This window comes from Acinonyx jubatus, chromosome D4, assembly GCF_027475565.1.
Source record: "Acinonyx jubatus isolate Ajub_Pintada_27869175 chromosome D4, VMU_Ajub_asm_v1.0, whole genome shotgun sequence".
Lineage (NCBI taxonomy): Eukaryota > Metazoa > Chordata > Mammalia > Carnivora > Felidae > Acinonyx > Acinonyx jubatus.
The window spans coordinates 3150709-3169736 of NC_069391.1; the positions used below are offsets into that span (position 1 = coordinate 3150709).

Here is a 19028-nt window from a genome sequence, read left to right on the forward strand (position 1 = left end):
CCCGTCACTCGCGGGGACTCTCCCCGCCAAATTCTGAGACTGGCGCCTGCACCCTGGTGGGGCGCGGACCCGGCTAGGGCCCCGCGGGAAGGCCACTGCTCTCCCCCGTCCACGAAGCCTTCCTGGTTCCCTGGTGGGCAGTCTGGGCTCCCTGTGCTGGGCCCCTTCGCCCCGGCCTCCGGCCTCCTTCCCCGCCCAGGCTCCCGTGAGATCTGTGGCCAGCAGCACCCCAGCTCCCCGAGAACAACGGCCGGCGTGTCTGGGAAGACGGCTGCGGGCCCCGGGCCCCGCCGCGGCCAGAGGTCTCTCACTTGACCCCAGCCCGGTTTCTGAGCCTTCTCAGCTGCCTTTGTCAGAGGAGGAAATTCGAAAGCTATTTGGATGAACTGCCTGTGTGTATCTCAAGCACAAATAGTCCTCTGAGCGCACATCTGTGTAAACACGTGTTGGCAGTGACTGGGGAGCCCTGGCGGGGAGGCTGGGGGGTCGGAGGACCTCGCCTGCGCGGGTCTGCGAGCCTCAGGGGGCGTGCCCCATCCTCCCCCTGGGAGACCCGCCCCCCCCCTCCCCCCCAGGTCTCTCAAGGCCGCTGGTCACTGTGGAAGCAGAGTCTGGGCACAGAGGCACACGCCACCCCCCGGGGGTGGGGAATCAGTCCATGCTCTCTTTGGTCTGGGGGAGCAGGGGTGCAAGGTCTGCCCCGGGGGGCCAGGGACATCCGGCTCCCTGACCCTTGTCCCGGCAGTCTCAAGAATCACCGGGGGGGGGGGGGGGGGGTGTGTGGCTGTGTCGCCGGCCCCGAGTGTGGCTGAAGCCTGCTGGTCCCGGGACCCCCAGATACTATGCCTGCTGTGTTCTCAGCGAGTGAGGCCCCGCAGGGGGCAGGAGACCCCTTCCCTCCTACAAGGCTGTGCACTGCCTCGGAGCCCCCTGGAGTGGGAAGAGACGCAGAGGGAGTTGGGGCTGCCCGGCCCGGGCATTGACAGCTCTCCCTCATCCTGCGGGAGGAAGGTCCTGCCCTGGGAAGGGGCTGGAAGCGGATGCCCAGGAGTGGGGGGCACGACCCGGGCCAGGGAGCTCTGTCTTCTGACCCCTTCTGCTACGTATCAGGCCTCTCTGGGGCCCAGGCTGACGGGGGCGGGGGGCAGGAGGCCTTGTCCCCACTTGGCCATAAAGGCCATCAGGCAGGGGGCCTAGTGGCAGGGTGAGGGGCTTGGGAAGAAGGAGGCCGCGGGTCCCACGGTCTTGGCCACGTCCCTTCCTTGCTCTGGGCCCCTGGTGGGCATGCACTCCAAGGCCCAGGTCTGTGACCCTCACAGGGTCACCCTGCCGGGGGTCCGGACCCGTGCTGCGATCTCAGGAGAGACGGGGTCCTGGGGTCTCAGACGCTGTCTCCTGTCTTTTCCAGGGCATGCTTATGGAGGGGCCACCGGGCCCCGAAGGCCCCGCAGTGAGTGTCGTGTTTAATTTCCCGGGCCTGTGGGAGGTGCTTGGGGGTGCGGGGTCAGTGACACCCCTTGAAGGTCCTGGATGGAAAAGAGGGGGCACCCATCTCTGCAGACCCCCCGGGGCCCAGCGCTGCCCTGGCCCACCCCCACCCTCCCCCGAAGCAAGGCGGGAATGGGGTGTTGCGCTGCTACTGTATCTGAGTTCTGTCCTGATTTTAATTCCAGGGTCTCCCAGGACCTCCGGGAACGATGGGACCCACTGGCCAAGTGGGTGACCCTGGAGAAAGGGTAAGGGGTGACTCCGCTCCTTGGGACCACACGCTCTGTGGGCTTGTCCATGTGCCTTTCCGCTCCGTGGCTGGCCTTGTCCTCACATGTGCACGGGTATATCGGCTTTCTTCTCCAAACTGCCCCTGGCCCCCTCACCCCTCCCGCCACCCCCTCATTGCGTCCGTCTTCGGAAATTTAGGGAGCTCAAGTGCTGCCCAGCCCTGAGCCTGGGGCAGATGGCACCTGCAAGGGCAAGAGTGTGCCAGGCCTGAGTCCCGCTGAGGCTGCTGTGACCAGCTCACAGAGGGCCCTGTGGCCTGCAATGTCAGGCTGTCCACGTGTTGTCCACGTCACTTGGGATTGGGACCTGCATCCGTCCTTCCTTAGTATGTGAGCTTCTTGGGCCTTGATTTCCCCGCACTCTGTCTTCCTTGTTGGAAATCAAGCTACTGAATAGGAGGGCTTGCCCTGGGTCAAAGGGACTCGTTCCGGGGTCTCCCTCGGTCAAAGGAACATGTCCCAGGATCCTCCCCAGTCACAGGGACCCGTCCAGGAGTCCCCCCTCCCCCGCCCCGGTCCAAGGGACATGTCCCTCCCCCCTGCTCTCCCCCCCCCCTCCGTCAAAGGGATGCATCCTGAGGTCCCCAGAGCAAAGGGATGTGTCCCCAGGTCGCTGCTCTTGAGGTGAAGGCTGAGCCACAATTTCTTTCTGACACCTAGTGGAGTTTTGGGGTACTGCAGCCATGGGGTTCTTGCCCCGCTTGTCTCCTTTCTTCTTTCTGGTCCCGTGAATATCGATGTGGGCACAGATAGTTATCGGGTGGCCAGGTTGTGGACGGGAGAAACCAGGAGCGTGTGTGTGTCCTGATGGATGGCTGTCCCCAGGGCCCAGCACACCGCCCAGAGAGTGTGGACCTGACGCGCAGGGAGGGCGCGTGGACGGGGCCCGGTGGCCGCGTCTGGTCGTGTGGAGGGACGGCTAGGGTCTGCTTCCGAGGCCACGCGGCAGGAAGTCCGTGGGGGTCTGGCGGTCAGGCTCTGGAGCGGTGCCGGGCACGTGGGGGGGGGGGGGTGCCCGCCGACAGAGCGGGTGAGCCCTGACCGAGGGGGTTGGGGTTAGCCGCGTTCTGTGCGGCGGGGGGGCCTCTGGGGACAGATCGCATGGGCAGCAAGATGGCCTGCCACGCTGGCGGCTGGTGGCCTTCCCACGCCTCCCAGCCTCGCTGCGTGCGGCCCCTCCTCTCTGCCACACGGCACGACTCCAGACACGGGGCCACTGCTCTGCCCTGGCCGCGGGACCAGACCATAGGGTTCTGCTGTCCCTCCCCCAGCTCGCTCTGGGGGCCCTTTCCCCAAAGATCTGTATGACCAAGTGCCCCCACGGGGGCCGTCATGAGACGGACCCACAAGCGTGCCTGAGCCCAGACGTCAGCGAGGGGGGACCACACGGCGTGGCAGGTGCTGTCGTCTCCGTTAGATGCAGGACGGGACGCTATCCACTGGGTGCATGGGTACTGATGGACCTTGGTCAGCCTCGGTGTTGCTGCGAGTGTCCGTCCCTCCACCCGCCACCTGCCTATCACCCAGTTCCACGCGCTGTCTGGCACTGAGGACTCCTCCCCACTTGGCCCCTGCCTTTGGGCTGAACCGGCTCGGTGCCAGGGGTGGGTGGTCTCGTTGGTGACTGGTGCTCCGTACCTGACCCAGCGGCTCTGTTAGAGGAGCCAAGGCCGCTGCCAGTGGGATGTCGTTGGTTTAAGCAACTGGTGTCTCTAAATTCAAGCCAGGATCCAGGAGCACGGGGCCTGGGGATGGGGTCGGCCGAGGGACCCGCTCCTCTGAAGCATGCTGTCCTTGGAGTCAGAGGGAAATCTGCAGCCCACTCGGCCTCCCCAGTTCCTTTCCAAGTGGGGAGGGGAAGCCGATTCCAGGAGCCAAGCGCTGCCCACCCTCTGGGCCCTGCGTAAGCCGTCATTGTCTAAGGAGTTGTCCCTGCTCAAAGCTCAGCATCCTCTCTGTGCCCACGTCTCCCGGATACGCAGCTGATCAGCTGGCAAAGAACGCTGGATGCAGAGTCGGGATCCTACCCTGCCACCTGCCAGCAGGGAGACCTCAGAATCCCTGTGTAGAATGAAAAAATTTCCCTCCATCCTCTTATGTTTGGTGATGGGGGCCTATAAATTAAGCGGACGAAAAGACGGCATCGATACGAGAACAGGCACCCGCTTCTATTACTGTTTTAAGTTTTACATGTACAGGGACCTGCAGGCTTCTGTACCATTTCAACCAAGGGCGATAAATTGTGGGAAAGTGACTAGGAAACATACAGGGAAACGAATGGAAGGTAAGGGTCGTTTTAGTAAGATCTGCTTGTGCAGCCTTTTCTCAGTGCCTGCGCTCAGTCTCCCGGTCTCCCGTGATCAGGAGCGTCCTCATCCTGGTACAGATGGGGGTGGTGGGTAATTCGTGCCATCTGTCCAGAGGGAAACTTACGCGCTCCTTTAAGGCAGGTGAGGGGAGGGCACAGAACTGTTGCTGATTCTCGGTTACCGTCCGCTCGATGTCGTCCTCAGAGCAAAGTGGCGCTTTTGGGGTGGCACGTTCTGATCCCCTATCTGTTTGGCCCCATTTGCTTGTCTGGACGTGACAGGTTGTCACTGGGTGATCTGGAAGGATCCGCCCCTCCCTCCCACTCCAGTTCCACCGTCCTGGGATTCTGTAGCCTTTCCTGTTACTAATTATTGATTACTTCCTATCTGGCCTGGACTAGTTGAGCCTGTCTTCCTAACTGGGTGGCTGTCAGCTCCTCCGAGCTGCTGTTGGGCCTGGGCGGTGTCAGAGGTGAGAAGGGGCCTGAGCCATCACCCCGTCCAGCGCCCCTTAGTGACAGACGGCCGGGCCCAGGTGGGCCGAGGGAAAGCTTGTGAAAGCCACGAGGCGGAGGCAAGGCAGGGGTGGGCTTGATCCGGGCCAGCTGTCCCGGTCCCTACTTCATCCTCAGGCTCAGAGGAAAACGAGGGACAAGAGAGCCGGGTGTCCCGAGGGCCCTGTGGATCCCACACGGGGCTGAGCACTCCCAGGGAGCCCGGATCCCACGTGCAGGTTTCCTCTCAGGACCCTTCCTGTCCAGAACGGAGGCCCTTTCCCACGGAGGCACCTCCCTCCCTGCAGAATCTGATGCACTCCGTGCCCCCGGCAGGGTCACCCCCCGCCACCCCCGCCCTTCCTTATCTTTCAAGGGTCGGGCTTTCCCGTGGGGTTTTGCTTGGATGTGTTTTCTGTGCCTTACAAGGTTCGTAAGCCCTGCCCTAAGGAACAGCGGTCGGTACCGCCTCCCCCACGAGAGAGTGTGCATCACGGGTGCCGTGTGGGGTCCCCAGTACCACCCTGGGGACTGCACCCCACTGTGCCACCGCTTTCCCCCCGGGTGGGCAGGATTTATGCCCAGCGCCGGGGGAATGGACCCAGGCTGGGGCCTGGCACCTGCCAGGCAGGTTCCGTTGCGGGTTGTGTGAGGCTGTGTGACTGAGTGAGGCTGGCAGGGCAGGTCTGTTCTCTCCCGCCTCCTGGGCGGCCATGCAGATTTGTTCTCTCCCAGTGCTCCTAAGCGTCTTCCATGGGGCCACCACTCAACCCACCACACCTGGTTATTCACAAATTCCCCACGGCCGGTGTCTCGGCGCGTGGACACAGGACGCGGTCACAGACGGGCGTGGGCCTCCCTTGCCGCTCCCTCCCCGGAGGGCACTGAGTGCATCCGATTCTGCAGGGAGGGAGGTGCTCCCGTGGGAAAGGGCCTCCGTTCTGGACGTGAAGGTGTCCCATAAGCTGCAGGGCCGCGAGCCCTGGGCGTGGCGGGCCGTTGTCCTGCTGTGGCTTGAACATTCCCCCTCTGCGAGACGTGGCTAATCCCTTGAGCCCCCCGGAGGCCAGAAGGACCCACTTTCACATCAGGGAGCATGCTGGGACGCTCCTTCTGAGAGGGGGCAGGCTGGAATTAGAAACAGTCCTGGGCACATCTCAGTGCCTCTGTCCAGCCTCTGCCAGCCTCCCGGGGCTCAGAAAGCCTCCACGGGCAGAGCTCGGGCATTCCTCCCCGTGCCCACTCCCGCTCCGGGCGGCGGGCTTGGCTGGGGCAGGTGGGGTCAGCGGGGTGAGGGAGAAATGTGCCAGCTTCACTCGAGGCTGTGGCCCCAGCTGCGGGCACAGCTCCCGACCCCAGTTTTCAGATGTGCCGCGGGAAGGGGCCGCCGGAGCTTTACCGCTACTCCCGAGCTCCAGTTGCCCAGGCGCTGGCCTAAAAAGGAGGAAGGAAGGGCACACTTACTGAGAATCTAGAGAATTCACGCCACGGTCCTCTCCTTTTCTAGGTCTAAGAGCCAAGCAAAAAATATCTCAGCGTAAAGACTTCTCTGGCCCTCGGGGCCCCCTCTCCCCGACACCCTGCTGCCCTTTTCAGGAAAAAGGGCTCGGGCTGCCTCGTGCTGTTTGCACCCACACCGCAGCCTGGAGGCGGGCCCTGGGCGGCTCATCTGGCCCTGAGCAGAGGGCTCACGGGCCCAGCTTCGGGTCTGGGTCTGCGGCCGCGGCTGACGGTGGCTTTGCCAAGGATCTGAGTGCCCTTGGCCTTTATCTCTGAGCAAACGCAGGGCCAGCAACGGCCTCCGGAAACCCCGTGAAACAGCAGCGACTTCTTAACACGGAGGTGGCCACCTCGTGTCTACGTGTAGGTGTGACTGGAGCCCTGCCATGTCACCGCTTGGCAACCCTCTCCTCCGAGCCAGTTAGGGCACTGATTTGGGGGCCAGCTGATCAAGTGACACAGGAAAGGTGACTTGCTTATTTCACTTCTAATCCGGCGGCTGGAGCCGCGCAGGGTCCCCGCGACCTCCCCGCCTGCTTGCCGGAGCGTCCCTCGATGTCCCACGCGGGCTGTGGAACCGAGTGAGCCACACTGGGGGCCCGGGGTAAGTGTCCTGAGAAATGGGAAGATGCCTCTGATGTAGCCCCGCCTTCCAGCTCAGGGGACGAGGTTGCAGACCTGGGCACCGGGCAAAGGTTCGAGGACAGTTTTTCAAGCAGTCGTGGGTTAGTTGCTCTGCGAGACTCACGTTTTAAAGCTTTGGGTGGATTCGTGAGGGCGGGGCATCACTTTTCCCTCCAAAGCCCCTCTTTCCCCCAGTTCCCGGGTCGTTCTCTGCCCGTTCCTTGGCATCGTCCTGGTTGCGGTCGAGAGGGTGAGGGCTTTCCCACCAAGGCTGCAGTCCCAGCACCGTGGCTCAGGAAGAGCAGGGGTGGGGGGCATGGCAGGAGGGTCTCTGGAGGCGGAGAGTGGACGAGGGGCCGCCCCCAGTGGGCCCCCAGCCTCTGGTGCTACACAGGCCCACGCACACCACGGAGACACCACGTGGCTGGCGTCTCGTGCCGGGGAGGCACGGACCCTACGTCTTAAATTGGGGTTTGATTTGGGACCGACTCTGAGGTGGAGGGCTCAGCAGCGAACGATGTCGGCACTGAGTTTCCAAGCAGAAACCCCAGGTGGCCAAACCCGTTCCAGATTTTCCTCTTTTAAACATGCTTTTTTTTTTTTTTTTAAGCAAGGGTTTTTTTTTCCCCGAGATGCAGGCAAGGGCAGCGTGGCTGTGTCCATCAGCAGTAGAAGAAAGCGTAGCCCTTTGGCCCCGCGGTTTGCTTGCGGGACTTCCCTAAAAAGCCGCCCGTGGGTCCACGGCCACAGCACGTGTCACGGCGGAGGTTGGAAATGGCCAAACGCGCACCAGTAGAGGGCGGGTGGATCCACGATGGGCTCATCGTGCGTGGGAAACTCCACGGCCGTTACACAGAGCGAGGCCAAGCTCGTCAACGGGCCGCCGTGTGCCGTGGAGAGAAAGCACACAGCAGGACGGTGTCTCAGGACAGAGAAGCGTCTCCCGAGCGTAGACCCGTAGTCACGTGTCCCATCGCCAGCCACCGTGCGTGCGGCCCGCTGCCCCGCACAGGCAGTTTAGCCCTGGAGACTTCTGCGGGGGGGACAGGGGCTTTCACTTTCCATCTCGTGCAACTCCGTGGTCCACGACATCTCCCGAGGACGGGGACCACTTCTGTGGTCAAAGCAACCACGGAAGAAGAGAGGAGCCGGTTAGTTCGGGCGCGGACGGTTCCCAGAGAGCCAATGTCCCCCGGCTTCTGGGCCGGGACCGGGGGAACTGATCTCCATTCCCTGCCTGGAGCATCGCGCTCCGGTGGTGGTGATGACCTTGCCGGAGCGAGGCTGTCCTTGGTGCCCAACGCGGGACCCGACGCCCATCGATTATGCCGGGTGTGGCCGGTGGGAGTCCCTTTCCACTGGGAGGAGGGAGTCACGCCTCCATCTGTCTGCAAAGCAAACCTCCTCTGCCTCAGGCTGGGTGGGGATCTGCCAGGATTTGTGAAGAGGCTGGCTGATAATACGTTTTTTTTTTAATAAACTGTCTCGTCCGTTTCACATTGGTAGCGTTCTGGAGCGACCAGGGTCAGTCTAGAGAATCTGTAGGGGGGTGTCTGTCTGCAGCCTGCTTTGGGGACCAGATTAATAGGACGTGTGGGGGCCACCGTGTCATCTGGACACACGGGCTCTTGAGATTTCTCAAGAGGGGTCTGTGTCCCACGGATGTCCCCCCGTTCACTGGGGTCCCTTGTGTCTGTCCAAGCAAGGGGAAGCAGTCACCCCGACCGCCTTCTGTCTGAGCGACCGCACGCAGCGTCGTGGGGGCCGGGTCACTGGCAGGCGGAGGAAATGGGGGAAACGGGCCTTGGTCTCCTGAGCTGCCCGCCAGTCGGTGTGCAGGCCCGGAGGGGGCGCTCCTGGCTGCTGGGGGCCCTGGCTCGGCCGACTGCCCGCCTCCCGGGGTGGCCCCTCTGCCACCTGCACTTGGGTCTCCCACCTCTCCCTGCACATCTCTGTGGATCCGGCTCAGAACCTCTTCCCTCCTCTTTCTCTCCCCCTGAAGCCTTTCCTCGTCCTCAGCCCACATCTCTCAGGCCCTTCTTTCCTCTGTGCTTGGATTCTGGAACATTCTGCGCCATGGGGGTCTTGCTGGTCCTGTGCTTGCCTTGTGGGTTTCCTCGTGGGCTGCGGCTCCGCCCTCCTTCTCTGGACACAGCCCTGCCCCGTCCCTGTTGCATCCTGACCCAGCTGTCTTGGGCCCTCTGTCCACAGGGTCCCCCTGGACGCCCAGGCCTTCCAGGGGCTGATGGGCTGCCCGGCCCTCCTGGAACCATGCTCATGTTGCCTGTGAGTATCATTTGTGGGGGTGGGTGGTGGGGTGCATGGCAGGGTGTGTGGGTGGCAGCGTGGGTGGGTTTGGGGCTCAGAATTCGGTGGAGAGGGGGCCCCAGGCTCTGTGTTTGAGGGGGACCATCCCCTGGCCACAGGCCACTCCAATGTGGGACAACTGTCTCATAGAAATAGGCTCTCCTGGGGTGTTTCCAGGGTCCCGAGTGGCCCACCTCAGGTGCAGGGACACTGGCTCTGAAAGCCTACTCCTCTTGTCAGACTCCCACCGTCCCCGCGGGGACCCCTGAGCGGGCATGCTGCCAGCTGGTCCCTCCTTGATCTTGTGGGAGCCCAGGCCCGGGCCCGCTGGCCCAGAGGTCAGTCTTCTGGCTGGCGACCCGGTGCTACCCAGGAGGCCAGGTGCAGCTGAGGGTACCCTGTGTGCAGCCAGGAGCTAGGGCTCCTTAGCACAGGCATTTGCACTGGGCCTTTGGCTTTTTCTTGCAATAAATAGGGGCTGTGGGGTCTCAGAGTGAGATGCCGTGGAAGTCAGAAAGGTCTTTCCAGACTCGGGGCGGGTCTTCTGGTGGCCCTAGGGCTGAAGCTGGCAAGCAGGGCTGGGGCAGCGTGTCCAGGGAGGGGGCTCGGGCCAGACACTGTCCAACCAGAGGACTCCCCACCCCCGCCAGGCTCCGCTGTCACCCGGGAGGCCCCGGGGTCCAGCGTGGGCACCCACACCGGTGCACCCTCGGTGACCCCCTGTCTTACATCTGCAGTTCCGCTTTGGAGGGGGCGGTGACGCTGGCTCCAAGGGTCCCATGGTGTCGGCTCAGGAGTCCCAGGCTCAGGCCATCCTGCAGCAGGCCCGGGTAAGTGATGCGTGGTACCTGGAGGGGACAGGACACGGCTGGGAGAGGGGCGCGCCTCCTGGGGGATCAGGACACTGTGTGAGTGTGCACTCGCCAGTGTCTGGGGGCCCAGGCGAGCACTGGAAAGGTCGGGGAGGTGTCTCAGGGCTTCTCTGTGTATGCTGAGGGTCCAGGTCCCCAGATACGGACGTGCAGGGCCGTCTGCTGCCCTCCGCTGGGCGCGGGGGATGGAGAGACAGACCCCGTGCACCCCTGGAAGGGCTCCCAGTGATGGGGCGGGACAGAGATAGAGGCTCTGGGATGGCACCCGCAGGCCCCAAAGCCCCTCGCCTGGCCTGGGGGTCCCGAGGAGCGTTTGCTTCCTGACGGCTCTGCTCTCTGCTAATCGGCTGGTTAGGGAGCCAAGGTTTTGATTGATGACGCTCCAGATTGCTGATGGCCGGTGACAAGAGTGAACCCCGGTTCCGTGAGGCGGGCGGGTGGGTGATCGCTCGGTGGAACATCACCTGTAATGGGGCATCTCAGGAAACTAAGTAAGCCCTCGTTTGGGCGGTATTTATGTGGCTCTGGCACCGTGGAGGTGATGTTAGTGATCACAACGCGAGGATAATTAGAGGACAGCTTGAGCGTTGAGCTGTTGCCGTGGGACAAATTGTCCACGTGATGCCACGAGGTGCACGAAAAACCCCACCGCCTGCGGCTGGAGTTACTGACGGGGCCTTGCCTGGCTGTGCGTTTTCACGGAAGCCGAGTGGGTCGTGGGCTTACAAGGTTTTGTAACTGAAACGAATCTTTTCCAAAATGAAAATGGCATTGTGCGGGGGAGGGGGAGCTGAGTCACAGGATAGAAGCAGAAGAGGTCCTTTGGGGAAAGGAGGCCGAGCTGGGCTGTGGCGGGGGTGGGGGTGGGGGGTCACACTCTGGGCGGGGCTGGGGGACCGCCAGAGCCGAGGGCCGGCTGGGGACAAGGAGGAGGTCAGCACCCAAGGGGGTGGGACGCCCATCCCCACCGTGGGGCAGGCCACCCCCGGGTTCCACCTGCACGGCCTCCGTTCCGTTCCCAGAGGAGCTGAGGTGCCAGGTTCCTGGAGCTCCGTCAGAAACCCCTCCTGCAGAGGCCCCCGTCTTTGGTGCGCCCCGTCGGGCCTTTCCTGCCCAGCTGAGCCCCACCTGTTAGGACCAGCACCCTAGCCGTTTCTCAGTGTGCCCCATTTTCCCTTGCAGCTGGCGTTGAGGGGGCCAGCTGGCCCGATGGGTCTGACGGGGAGGCCCGGCCCCATGGTGAGTCCTACTTGGGGGACGGAGGGGGAGCGTGGTGGGTGGGGGACATCCTCAGTCGGTCCCTTTGGGCTCCCAGCTCACCCAGAGAGAGCACACTTTAAGCTCTCGTCAACCACTCATGTTGTCAGTGGTACCCCAGCGGGACTGGGGGCCTTGGGCAGGGGCTTGGGAGGCTGTGGCGGCCTGGGGGCTGGGCAGCCTACCGCACCAGCTCTGCTGTGATTCTGCCTCATGGCCCAGGGAGCTCTGAGCCTCTTTCTTTCTGGGCTGTCGTCAACTCTTGATGGTTCTGTTTCCAAAGTCAAGAGCCCTTCGGTGAGGTGGGGGGACGGACAGACCCGGGATCCCCAGCCCTCCCCTCCCTAGCCGCACAAGCTGTGTGTGGTGTGTGCCCGGGCACGCTCAGGGCCCGCAAACAGGAGCCCCTGGGAGTGCCTGCGGCCTTTGCAGTTTGCAAGGAGACGGAGGATTTAACCCCTCACCCCCGTTCCCTAGGGGGCACCTTGGCTCTCTGCCCCCTGGTCTGCATTCAGCACCTTCCTCGGCCATGCTGGCTCAGGGCTGCTCCCCTCCGTCTGGGGCTCCTGCCTCGTCGTGAGGGTGCCTGCACGCTGGCCTGAGCCGCGGAACGTGCCAGACCACTGTCACCTTCATCCTGGAGAGAGAAGCGGACTCTGTGCTGGGCTTTCCGGCTCTCGTGTCATAAGCCCCACTGTCCAGAATTTGGTTCAAAACTCAGAGCAGATCCAAACAACTGGAAAGGTCCTGCTCAGCCCCCAGGCTCTGTCCAGGGCAGGCACGCTGGGCACCGTGGACCGTGAGCTTTGCTGGTTTGCAGCGGGAGCCCAGCCCCACGGGGCGCCCCCTTCCCTGGCGTCTGATGAGCATTTCTAACCCAGACCGTGTCTCCCTAGGGCCCTCCGGGGAGCGGAGGTCTGAAGGGCGAACCAGGAGACATGGGGCCTCAGGTACGTGGGCACCTCGCCCTTGCTGCTTGAAGGGGTGCGTCCTGCGTATGGGAGGTGGTGCCCACAGGCATGTCGGGGGGCAGAGCTGCATTTCTTTAAGGAAGCGGCAGGGATCTGTGGTTCTGTGTGCAGCTTTGAGGGACAGAAACAGCTGCTGTCTTCAGGGGAACTCGCTGGCTGTGCCCTGGGCGGCCCTCACTCGGGGGGCAGCAGACCCTGTGCCCTGTCCGGCGGTGCCCACTCGAGAGACGGCGAGCCCCCGGCCGGGTTGAGGAGCAGGGGTTCAGGGCTTTGCTTTTGCCTCTGAAAAACATGGATGCCCCTGACACTCTGCCCTCTCTGATTGCGGACAGGGTCCCCGAGGAGTGCAGGGCCCTCCTGGCCCGGCCGGAAAGCCTGGAAGAAGGGTAAGCGTTGTGGCTCAGTGGGCTGCAGCTGGTCCCCATGGGGGTGGGAGTCTGCGGTGGGTCTGCCCTGCCCCCACTGCCAGGCTTGGGGCCGGAAGCCCAGTTGGTGGTTCCCCTCTGTCGAAGAGCAACTTTTCACGGCAGGATCCCCTTCCCCGGGGTCGCGAGCTGAGCCGGAGGGTGCTGTGTGTCCTGGGGCAGGTGTGCCTTGCGGGCCTCTGCCAGCCTGGTCTCTGGCCTCCGTCCTGAGCTTGTTGATGTTGTGGTTTTTTTATTTTTATTTTTTATTTTTTTTCAATGTTTATTTTTGACAGAGAGAAAGAGAGAGAGACAGAGCATGAGGGGGGGGGGGCGGGGGGCAGAGAGAGAGAGAGGGAGACACAGAATCTGAAGCAGTCTCCAGGCTCTGAGCTGTTAGCACAGAGCCCAACACGGGGCTCGAGCCCTTGAACCGTGAGATCGTGACCCGAGCCGAAGTCCGACGCTTAACCGACTGAGCCCCCCAGGCGCCCCTAACAAGCATTTTTAATTAAGGCAACTTCCGCGGCCTTTTGGGCGCGAGCATGGAGAACACAAAAGGCTCACTGGGCCTTATGTCCTCGAGGCGGCCTCGCGTCTCCCGAGACGGCCTCGGTTTTGGAGGAAGTGTCCTGTCGCTCGTGTGCTCTCCCGGCCCCCTGGGACTCTGGGAGGGCGTTCTAGTGTGGGAGACCCGTTTGTTTCCCTGGGGCCGTGGCTGCTGAACGGGGCGTACGGCACAGGTTCCTATCAGTCAAGCCTCACCGTGCGGACGAGCCAGGGAGAGCACGGCGAACCCACGCTATGCTCTGATGAGTGGATCTACTCAGCCAGAGACGCCTTACGCGGGCGAAGAGAAGCTTTGGGCTTGTTTGCGGTTGACCCGGTGCGGGTGTGAGCCTCTCCGAGGCGTGCTGAGCCCTGGGCCGCCCGGGCCGCTTGGGGAGTGCGTGGGGCAGGCAGGACGCCTCCCTGGAGCCAGCGCTAGCCGCGAGCGGGGACCCCCGTGGGCTGTGCTGGCCTGGCCGCCTCTCGGGGGCGGGGGGCTGCCGGCCGGAGCCGGGGTGCTGGTCGTCGGGAGCCGCTGCACATCCTGCCGGCAGGTCACGCGAACCGTTCTGACCAATCTCCCTTGACTCCGGGGGGGTTTGGACAACTGTGGAGGGCAGGGGCCCCACCCGTGTCTCCGTTCGCCTGGCCTGGCTTCGGCGTTTTGCCCCGGAGCCGCGTTGCTCGGGCGCCTTTCCTGACGGGGATTTTCATCCCCACAGCTCCGTGTAAACTTTAACCCCGGGCGGGACAGACCAGCTCCGTGGGGTCCACCCGGGTCCCCGGCTTCTCTCTTCTCTGCTGCTGCCCTGTCTCCCCTGTACTTTGAGGCCGAAAGCTGTCGCTTTCCAATTGTTCTCTGTGCTCGGCGGTGAGGGCCTCGTTTGATCAGGTGCACGCGGGACGAGGGGAGGAGGGAAGGCGCTCTTTTGGGCCAGGTCTTTGTTCCCAGCGGGCTGGCATTTCCTCGTTAGCAGGGCGGCATCTGGCCCTGTCCCTGTCCGCTCTCCCAGGGTGACCGCGGGGCCTTTGTAGTGGGCCCGACCCTTCAGCCCCGTGGCCAGTCGGGTGGGGACCGTGGGCTTGTCCTTGTCACTTTCCTGGAAGTAGCTGGAAGGAATGGCCCCAGGAGTGGCCCCCACGGATGAGTGTCTTGCTGATGGTGGGCAGCCGTGTGGCTTTAGTGAGACAAGCCACCACTGTGGGGCTCGGTTCCTTTCGTAGCCAATTGGACTGGCCCTAGGGGCCTCCTTTCTGTGACCCTCCTGTCCATAATCTGGCTTCCGAACGGTGCAAGGGAAGCGGGCTGTGGATTGCTGCCCGGCCACACTCTCTCTGGAGCCCGAGACCCACAGTCCCACAGACTCACAGAGCTGCCTGGCCGCTGCTGGTCTCGCAGCCTGGTCTCATCCCGGACACAGGCGACTGGCATTTTCCCCATCTGGTGTTCCAGACGGCGAGGCTCAGAAAGACTGGAGTCACGTGAGAGGCATACAGCAGCCCCCGGAGCCCGGTCGGGGTCCTCCGGACCAGCCTGGCCACGTGGGGCCGTGTGACTGCTTCGCATCGCAGGAGGCCACGACTCCCAGACCCCGGTGACAGTTTCCCTCCTGTGTTCCAGGGCCGAGCTGGCAGTGACGGAGCAAGAGGGATGCCGGGGCAGACGGGCCCGAAGGTAGGCGACGCTCGCCGCCTCCTGGCGTCCCGCACGCGGCCGCGGTCGCCGTCATCGTGTTGATGGCACGGCCAACATGGCGGCGGTGCGACGAAGGTCACTGTGGTGACAAGTAACGAGTCGTGACGTTCGTGCTCACCTCGGGGGGACCTTGGGGGTGGGGAAGGTTCTGCTTGGGTCTGTGTCTCAGCTGGGTTCCAGGCGGTCGAGGACCAGGGCTGCCGGGGTGAATGTCACAAGCCAGCATGGCAACTGCAGCTAGTTTGCTGAGGGGGCAGATGGGTCCCTCTGAGCAGGTGGCGAGCATTGGGGGAGGGGGGCGCGTGGAATCTCAGCTCTGCCAGCCGTCCGTGAACGGACAGACGGCAAGAGCATGCACGTGGGGGCTGACGCGAGGAATGCCAGGTGCACGAGATGGGGACCTTTCTCGACCAGTTCTGGGGCGTCTGCTCCCCCGCGTCGCAGGGAGCCAGTAGACGTTGTGTGTGAGCGGACGCGGGGTCGGTCACGTGTGCGCGTGAACGGAATCGGCAGCGTGGCCACCCCTCCGCCCCCCGCGTTGGTGTGGAGCCCCCACCCCTGTTCTCGGCCGGCCCTTCCTTTCCCAGCTCTGGAGCGCCATCCGGGGCCGTGCACGGCGCCTTTCTCCCGCGTTACCTGGAGGGGGTGGAGAATGGGTCACCGCACCCGCCGGCGGCCGAGACGCCTGTTCACCTAGTAGCTGGTGTGGATGAGCTCGGGTGCTCCCCGCGCGACCCGAGCTCAGGGGAGGAGGCTTTGGTCTCGAGTCACCCGAGCGGCAGGAAGGAAGAGAAGAAGGGCCTTCTTGAATCTCTCCCTGCAGAAAGCGGACTTCTTCCAACAACAGAGGCATCTTAAGCCTGAACTAGCGTGCTCTCGGCCTCCCCCACGTGCTTTGCAACGTCCGCGAGGCAGGGCTGTGCGCCCCGACTCCAGGAGGCAGCCCGGGGTGGCCCGGGGCGCCAGGGGGCCCCGTTGGTGACGAGTGTGCCCGGCCGTGCCGGGCGCTGAGGGTGTAGCGGTGAGCGAGACAGGCACTCGTTGACATCCAGGCTCAGAGCCTGTGGCCCTAGGACAAAAGTCAGCTCTGCCTTTGTTGGTGTTTGGGGGGAAAGGGCCCCGGAACACAGAGCCGACAGCGGAATTTGCGGCGCACGGAGGCCGGTGGCCGCCACGCGCGGAGGTTCTGGGACCCGGGGTGCGCGGATGCTGCCCGAACCGCGGCCCGAGGAAGGGCGGCCAAGCTGTGTGCAGTGGCGCCCCTGAGCAGGTCCCTCTGTCCCTCGCAGGGCGACCGCGGCTTCGACGGCCTGGCTGGACTGCCAGGGGAGAAGGGCCACCGGGTAAGTGTTCCCCGCGTGCGCGTCACCGGCACAGAGGTCCCGATGGCTTCTGTGCAGAGTGTGGAGGTGTTTCTTGGGAGACCCTTCCGGAAGGCCCGGCATCCCTCGTGTGGGGCTGGGACCCCACCTTTCCGGGGTGGTCACGAAAGAAACTCCCAGAAACCAGTGCCAACGCGATGTCCTTGCGGAAAGTCAGCCCAGAGAGAGTGGGTTTCTCATGGGCCGCTTACACTGAGCGAGCCCGTCAGGCCCCCGTACCCGAGGCGTGTGGAAGGGGAGGGGAGGGCCCTTCCGTAGAGAAACCCGCCCTCACTGGGGCCCGCCGCGGTTCCAGAAAGCCCGGTTGGCCACCGTTTCGCTGCCGGGGACCCTCTGCACCACTCAGGCGGAGATTCCGGGAGCTGCTGGCAGCTCCTGGGGCGGGGCCAGGGCGCGTGCTGTGGCCCGGAGCCCCCTGCTTCCCTCCTGCGCGGGCCGCCTCCGTGGGACGGCTCTTTGCCGCCCCTCCGATGTTTTCTGCCTCACCTGTTCTCTTTGAAGCAGAGCGTGTCTCTTTCGGACTCCGGCACAGCGAGGGCACACGCAGGCACGTGTGTGTGCACACACACCGGCACACGCGCTTGGGGACGGTGTCGGGAGGGTTTATCTGACGCGCCCCGCGGCCCGTTGAGGAATGACGTAGTGGTTATCAAGGCGCGTCGTCCGCGTTCTCCAGTCACGATGTGGAGACTGGGACGAGGGCAGCCGCCGGGCCCGTCCGTTTGACGGATGAGCACATATTAGGCACCGACTGCACGCGAGGCCCAGAGCTGCGAGAGGCGGGAGGTGGACCATCGCCGACCCTCAGGACGCTCACGGTCGGGGGCGGCAGCCCTTCCTCGGGGACCCTGTGGGGCCGGGGCTGGTGTCCCGCTTCCCACAGAGAAGCTGGCAGGGGGTCGCTCAGACCCCCGCCCCCCCCCCCCCCCCGGCCCACAGAGTCCGGGGGCACCGCCTGCCCGTGGGAGCCGGTCGAGCGAACCTGCCTCCCGACACCAGTCCCCAAAACCACCTCCTGTCACTGTGGAGTCTTCAGCGGGCTCGGGGCTTCTGGTCTCAGCGTCGCAGAAAGACGGACGGGCATTTGAGACGGCTGGGGGTGACTGTTCAGAGTGCCTAACGCTGACCCTGCTTGACGTCCTAGGGTGACCCTGGTCCTTCTGGCCCGCCAGGACCTCCGGGAGATGATGGAGATCGGGTGAGTAGCCGCCTGCCTGTCCCCTCGGGGGGGTCTGGGCTGGAACCACCGGGAAACGCAGGCGGTGCCGTCATTGGTTGGCAAGGGTGCAGCTGGGGAAGGCGGGGCTGTGGGTGGGCGAAGCCACGGGATGTGGGGACAGGCCGCGCGCCACCTCTGAGACCAAGCAGGTGGAAGCGTTTAGCTTGACCGCTGGGCCTGCGTCTGGGAGCGGCTTTCACCTGCCGCTGCTCTCGGAGAGAGTGCCCTAGTTCCGGGAGGTGGCTGCCGGGTCGCCGTGGAGGAGGGGTGTCGGGAGAGGTCATGAGCTCTGTGTCTCCTCTTGTCACGTGGTCCGGGTGGAGGCTGTGGGGTGGTGGGGCCTGGGGTTTAGGGGTGGGGGTGGGGAGTCTGGGAAAAGCCTGTCCTTGGCCCTGGAGGTGGAGGGAGGCGGAGGGCTGGGAGCGTGCAGGGGTGGGGGGAGCACAGCTCTGCCCGAGGTTGGAGCCCGGGCTGGGGGTGGGCCTCTCTCAGGGGGGCTCTGCGGAGGCCCCGGGGTTTGTCAGGTGCGTCTTCCTGGGAGAGTGATGCACAGTTACGATGTGCAGAGAAACTAAGTGGGCTTATGAGCCTCTCCCTCCATTCACCCCGGTCACTTACATAGCGTCTTGGGGTCTCGGGGGTGTTTTAGGAAGAAGGTTGGGAAACTCTGGGAAGTGAGTTAGGGTCTGGCCGTGCCTCTGTCCTCAGCAGCTCTCAGCTGCCATTGCCAGGGTCCCCTCTCCTGTCTGGGCCCCAGCGCACTTGACTGTACTGTGGGAAAGGAGAGACAGGTCTTCCCGGATGTGTGTGCTTCTTAGTAGGGGAGGTGTGCGTGTGTGTGTGTGCGTGTGTGCAGGGCCAGCTGCGCGTGAGGGGAAGAGGAGGGGGCAGCGCCCTGACCGGGAGAAGCGGAGTTGCTGATGGCAGCTCCTGATCTGGAACCTTTGGAGCCAGGACAGCATTTCCTTCTACAGCTGGAAGGAAGAGGCCGTGTGTAGGGCCCGGGCAGAGAGGTTAGGCTACTGGGAGTTGGCCCAAGGGGTCTGGCGATTGTCCGTGACCCCTTCCAACGCAGCCTCCGTCGTTCCCGCTCCTATCATTTCCCTCTCTCGCTCCCTCCCTCCCTCCCCACCCAGCCACCTGTTTTCCGACTCAGTCTACCTTGTATCATTCTATCATTTATTCCTATCACGACCCACCGAGGTCACCAGATTCTTGGCTGCCCTGATGTTTCTGTGCAGCCTTCTCCTCACTGGGGCTGTGGTGTGTGAGCTCCTGAGCAGAGCATGCCAGGGCCTCGGATCCCCCCAGTTCCCTGAAGCTTCCCCGGGGTGGGGACACTCGGGCCTTCCCGGCTAGTACTGGACTAGTAGATCCGGCAGAGGCTGAAGCAGCCCCGGGCCAGAGAGCCCTTCCACACAGCGGGAAGGCATGTTGTCTCTCTGTCCAGGCTTCAGAATGTGTCCCTAAAATCCTGCCTCTTTTCTCCCCCACAGGGTGATGATGGAGAAGTCGGGCCCAGAGGGCTGCCCGGGGAACCCGTAAGTCCCGTTCGGGTGGGCTTCTCTCTCCTCTGCGTGGTGACGGGCTGCTCGAGGAGACCGCTCTGGGTGGAACCAGGGACCTGCCCAGAGCATAAATTAGAGGGGAGGTCAGCCTTGAAACA

The 19028-nt window shown here is 63.9% G+C and overlaps 1 protein-coding gene across 3 annotated transcripts in view; it reads left to right on the plus strand.

Annotated features, from left to right (window-relative positions):
- Positions 1-19028, plus strand: part of COL5A1 (collagen type V alpha 1 chain) — a 148116-nt gene that overhangs the window by 66316 nt on the left and 62772 nt on the right. For 2 of the 3 annotated variants that reach the window (XM_027051684.2, XM_027051685.2), the window contains exons 10-20: positions 1409-1450; positions 1674-1736; positions 8917-8991; positions 9750-9842; positions 11067-11123; positions 12038-12091; positions 12445-12498; positions 14687-14740; positions 16051-16104; positions 17288-17341; positions 18859-18903. In XM_027051684.2, the coding sequence (XP_026907485.1) occupies positions 1409-1450; positions 1674-1736; positions 8917-8991; positions 9750-9842; positions 11067-11123; positions 12038-12091; positions 12445-12498; positions 14687-14740; positions 16051-16104; positions 17288-17341; positions 18859-18903 (645 nt within the window). The remainder of the gene's footprint in view (positions 1-1408; positions 1451-1673; positions 1737-8916; positions 8992-9749; positions 9843-11066; positions 11124-12037; positions 12092-12444; positions 12499-14686; positions 14741-16050; positions 16105-17287; positions 17342-18858; positions 18904-19028) is intronic. The other variant, XM_053204424.1, reaches the window with a different exon arrangement.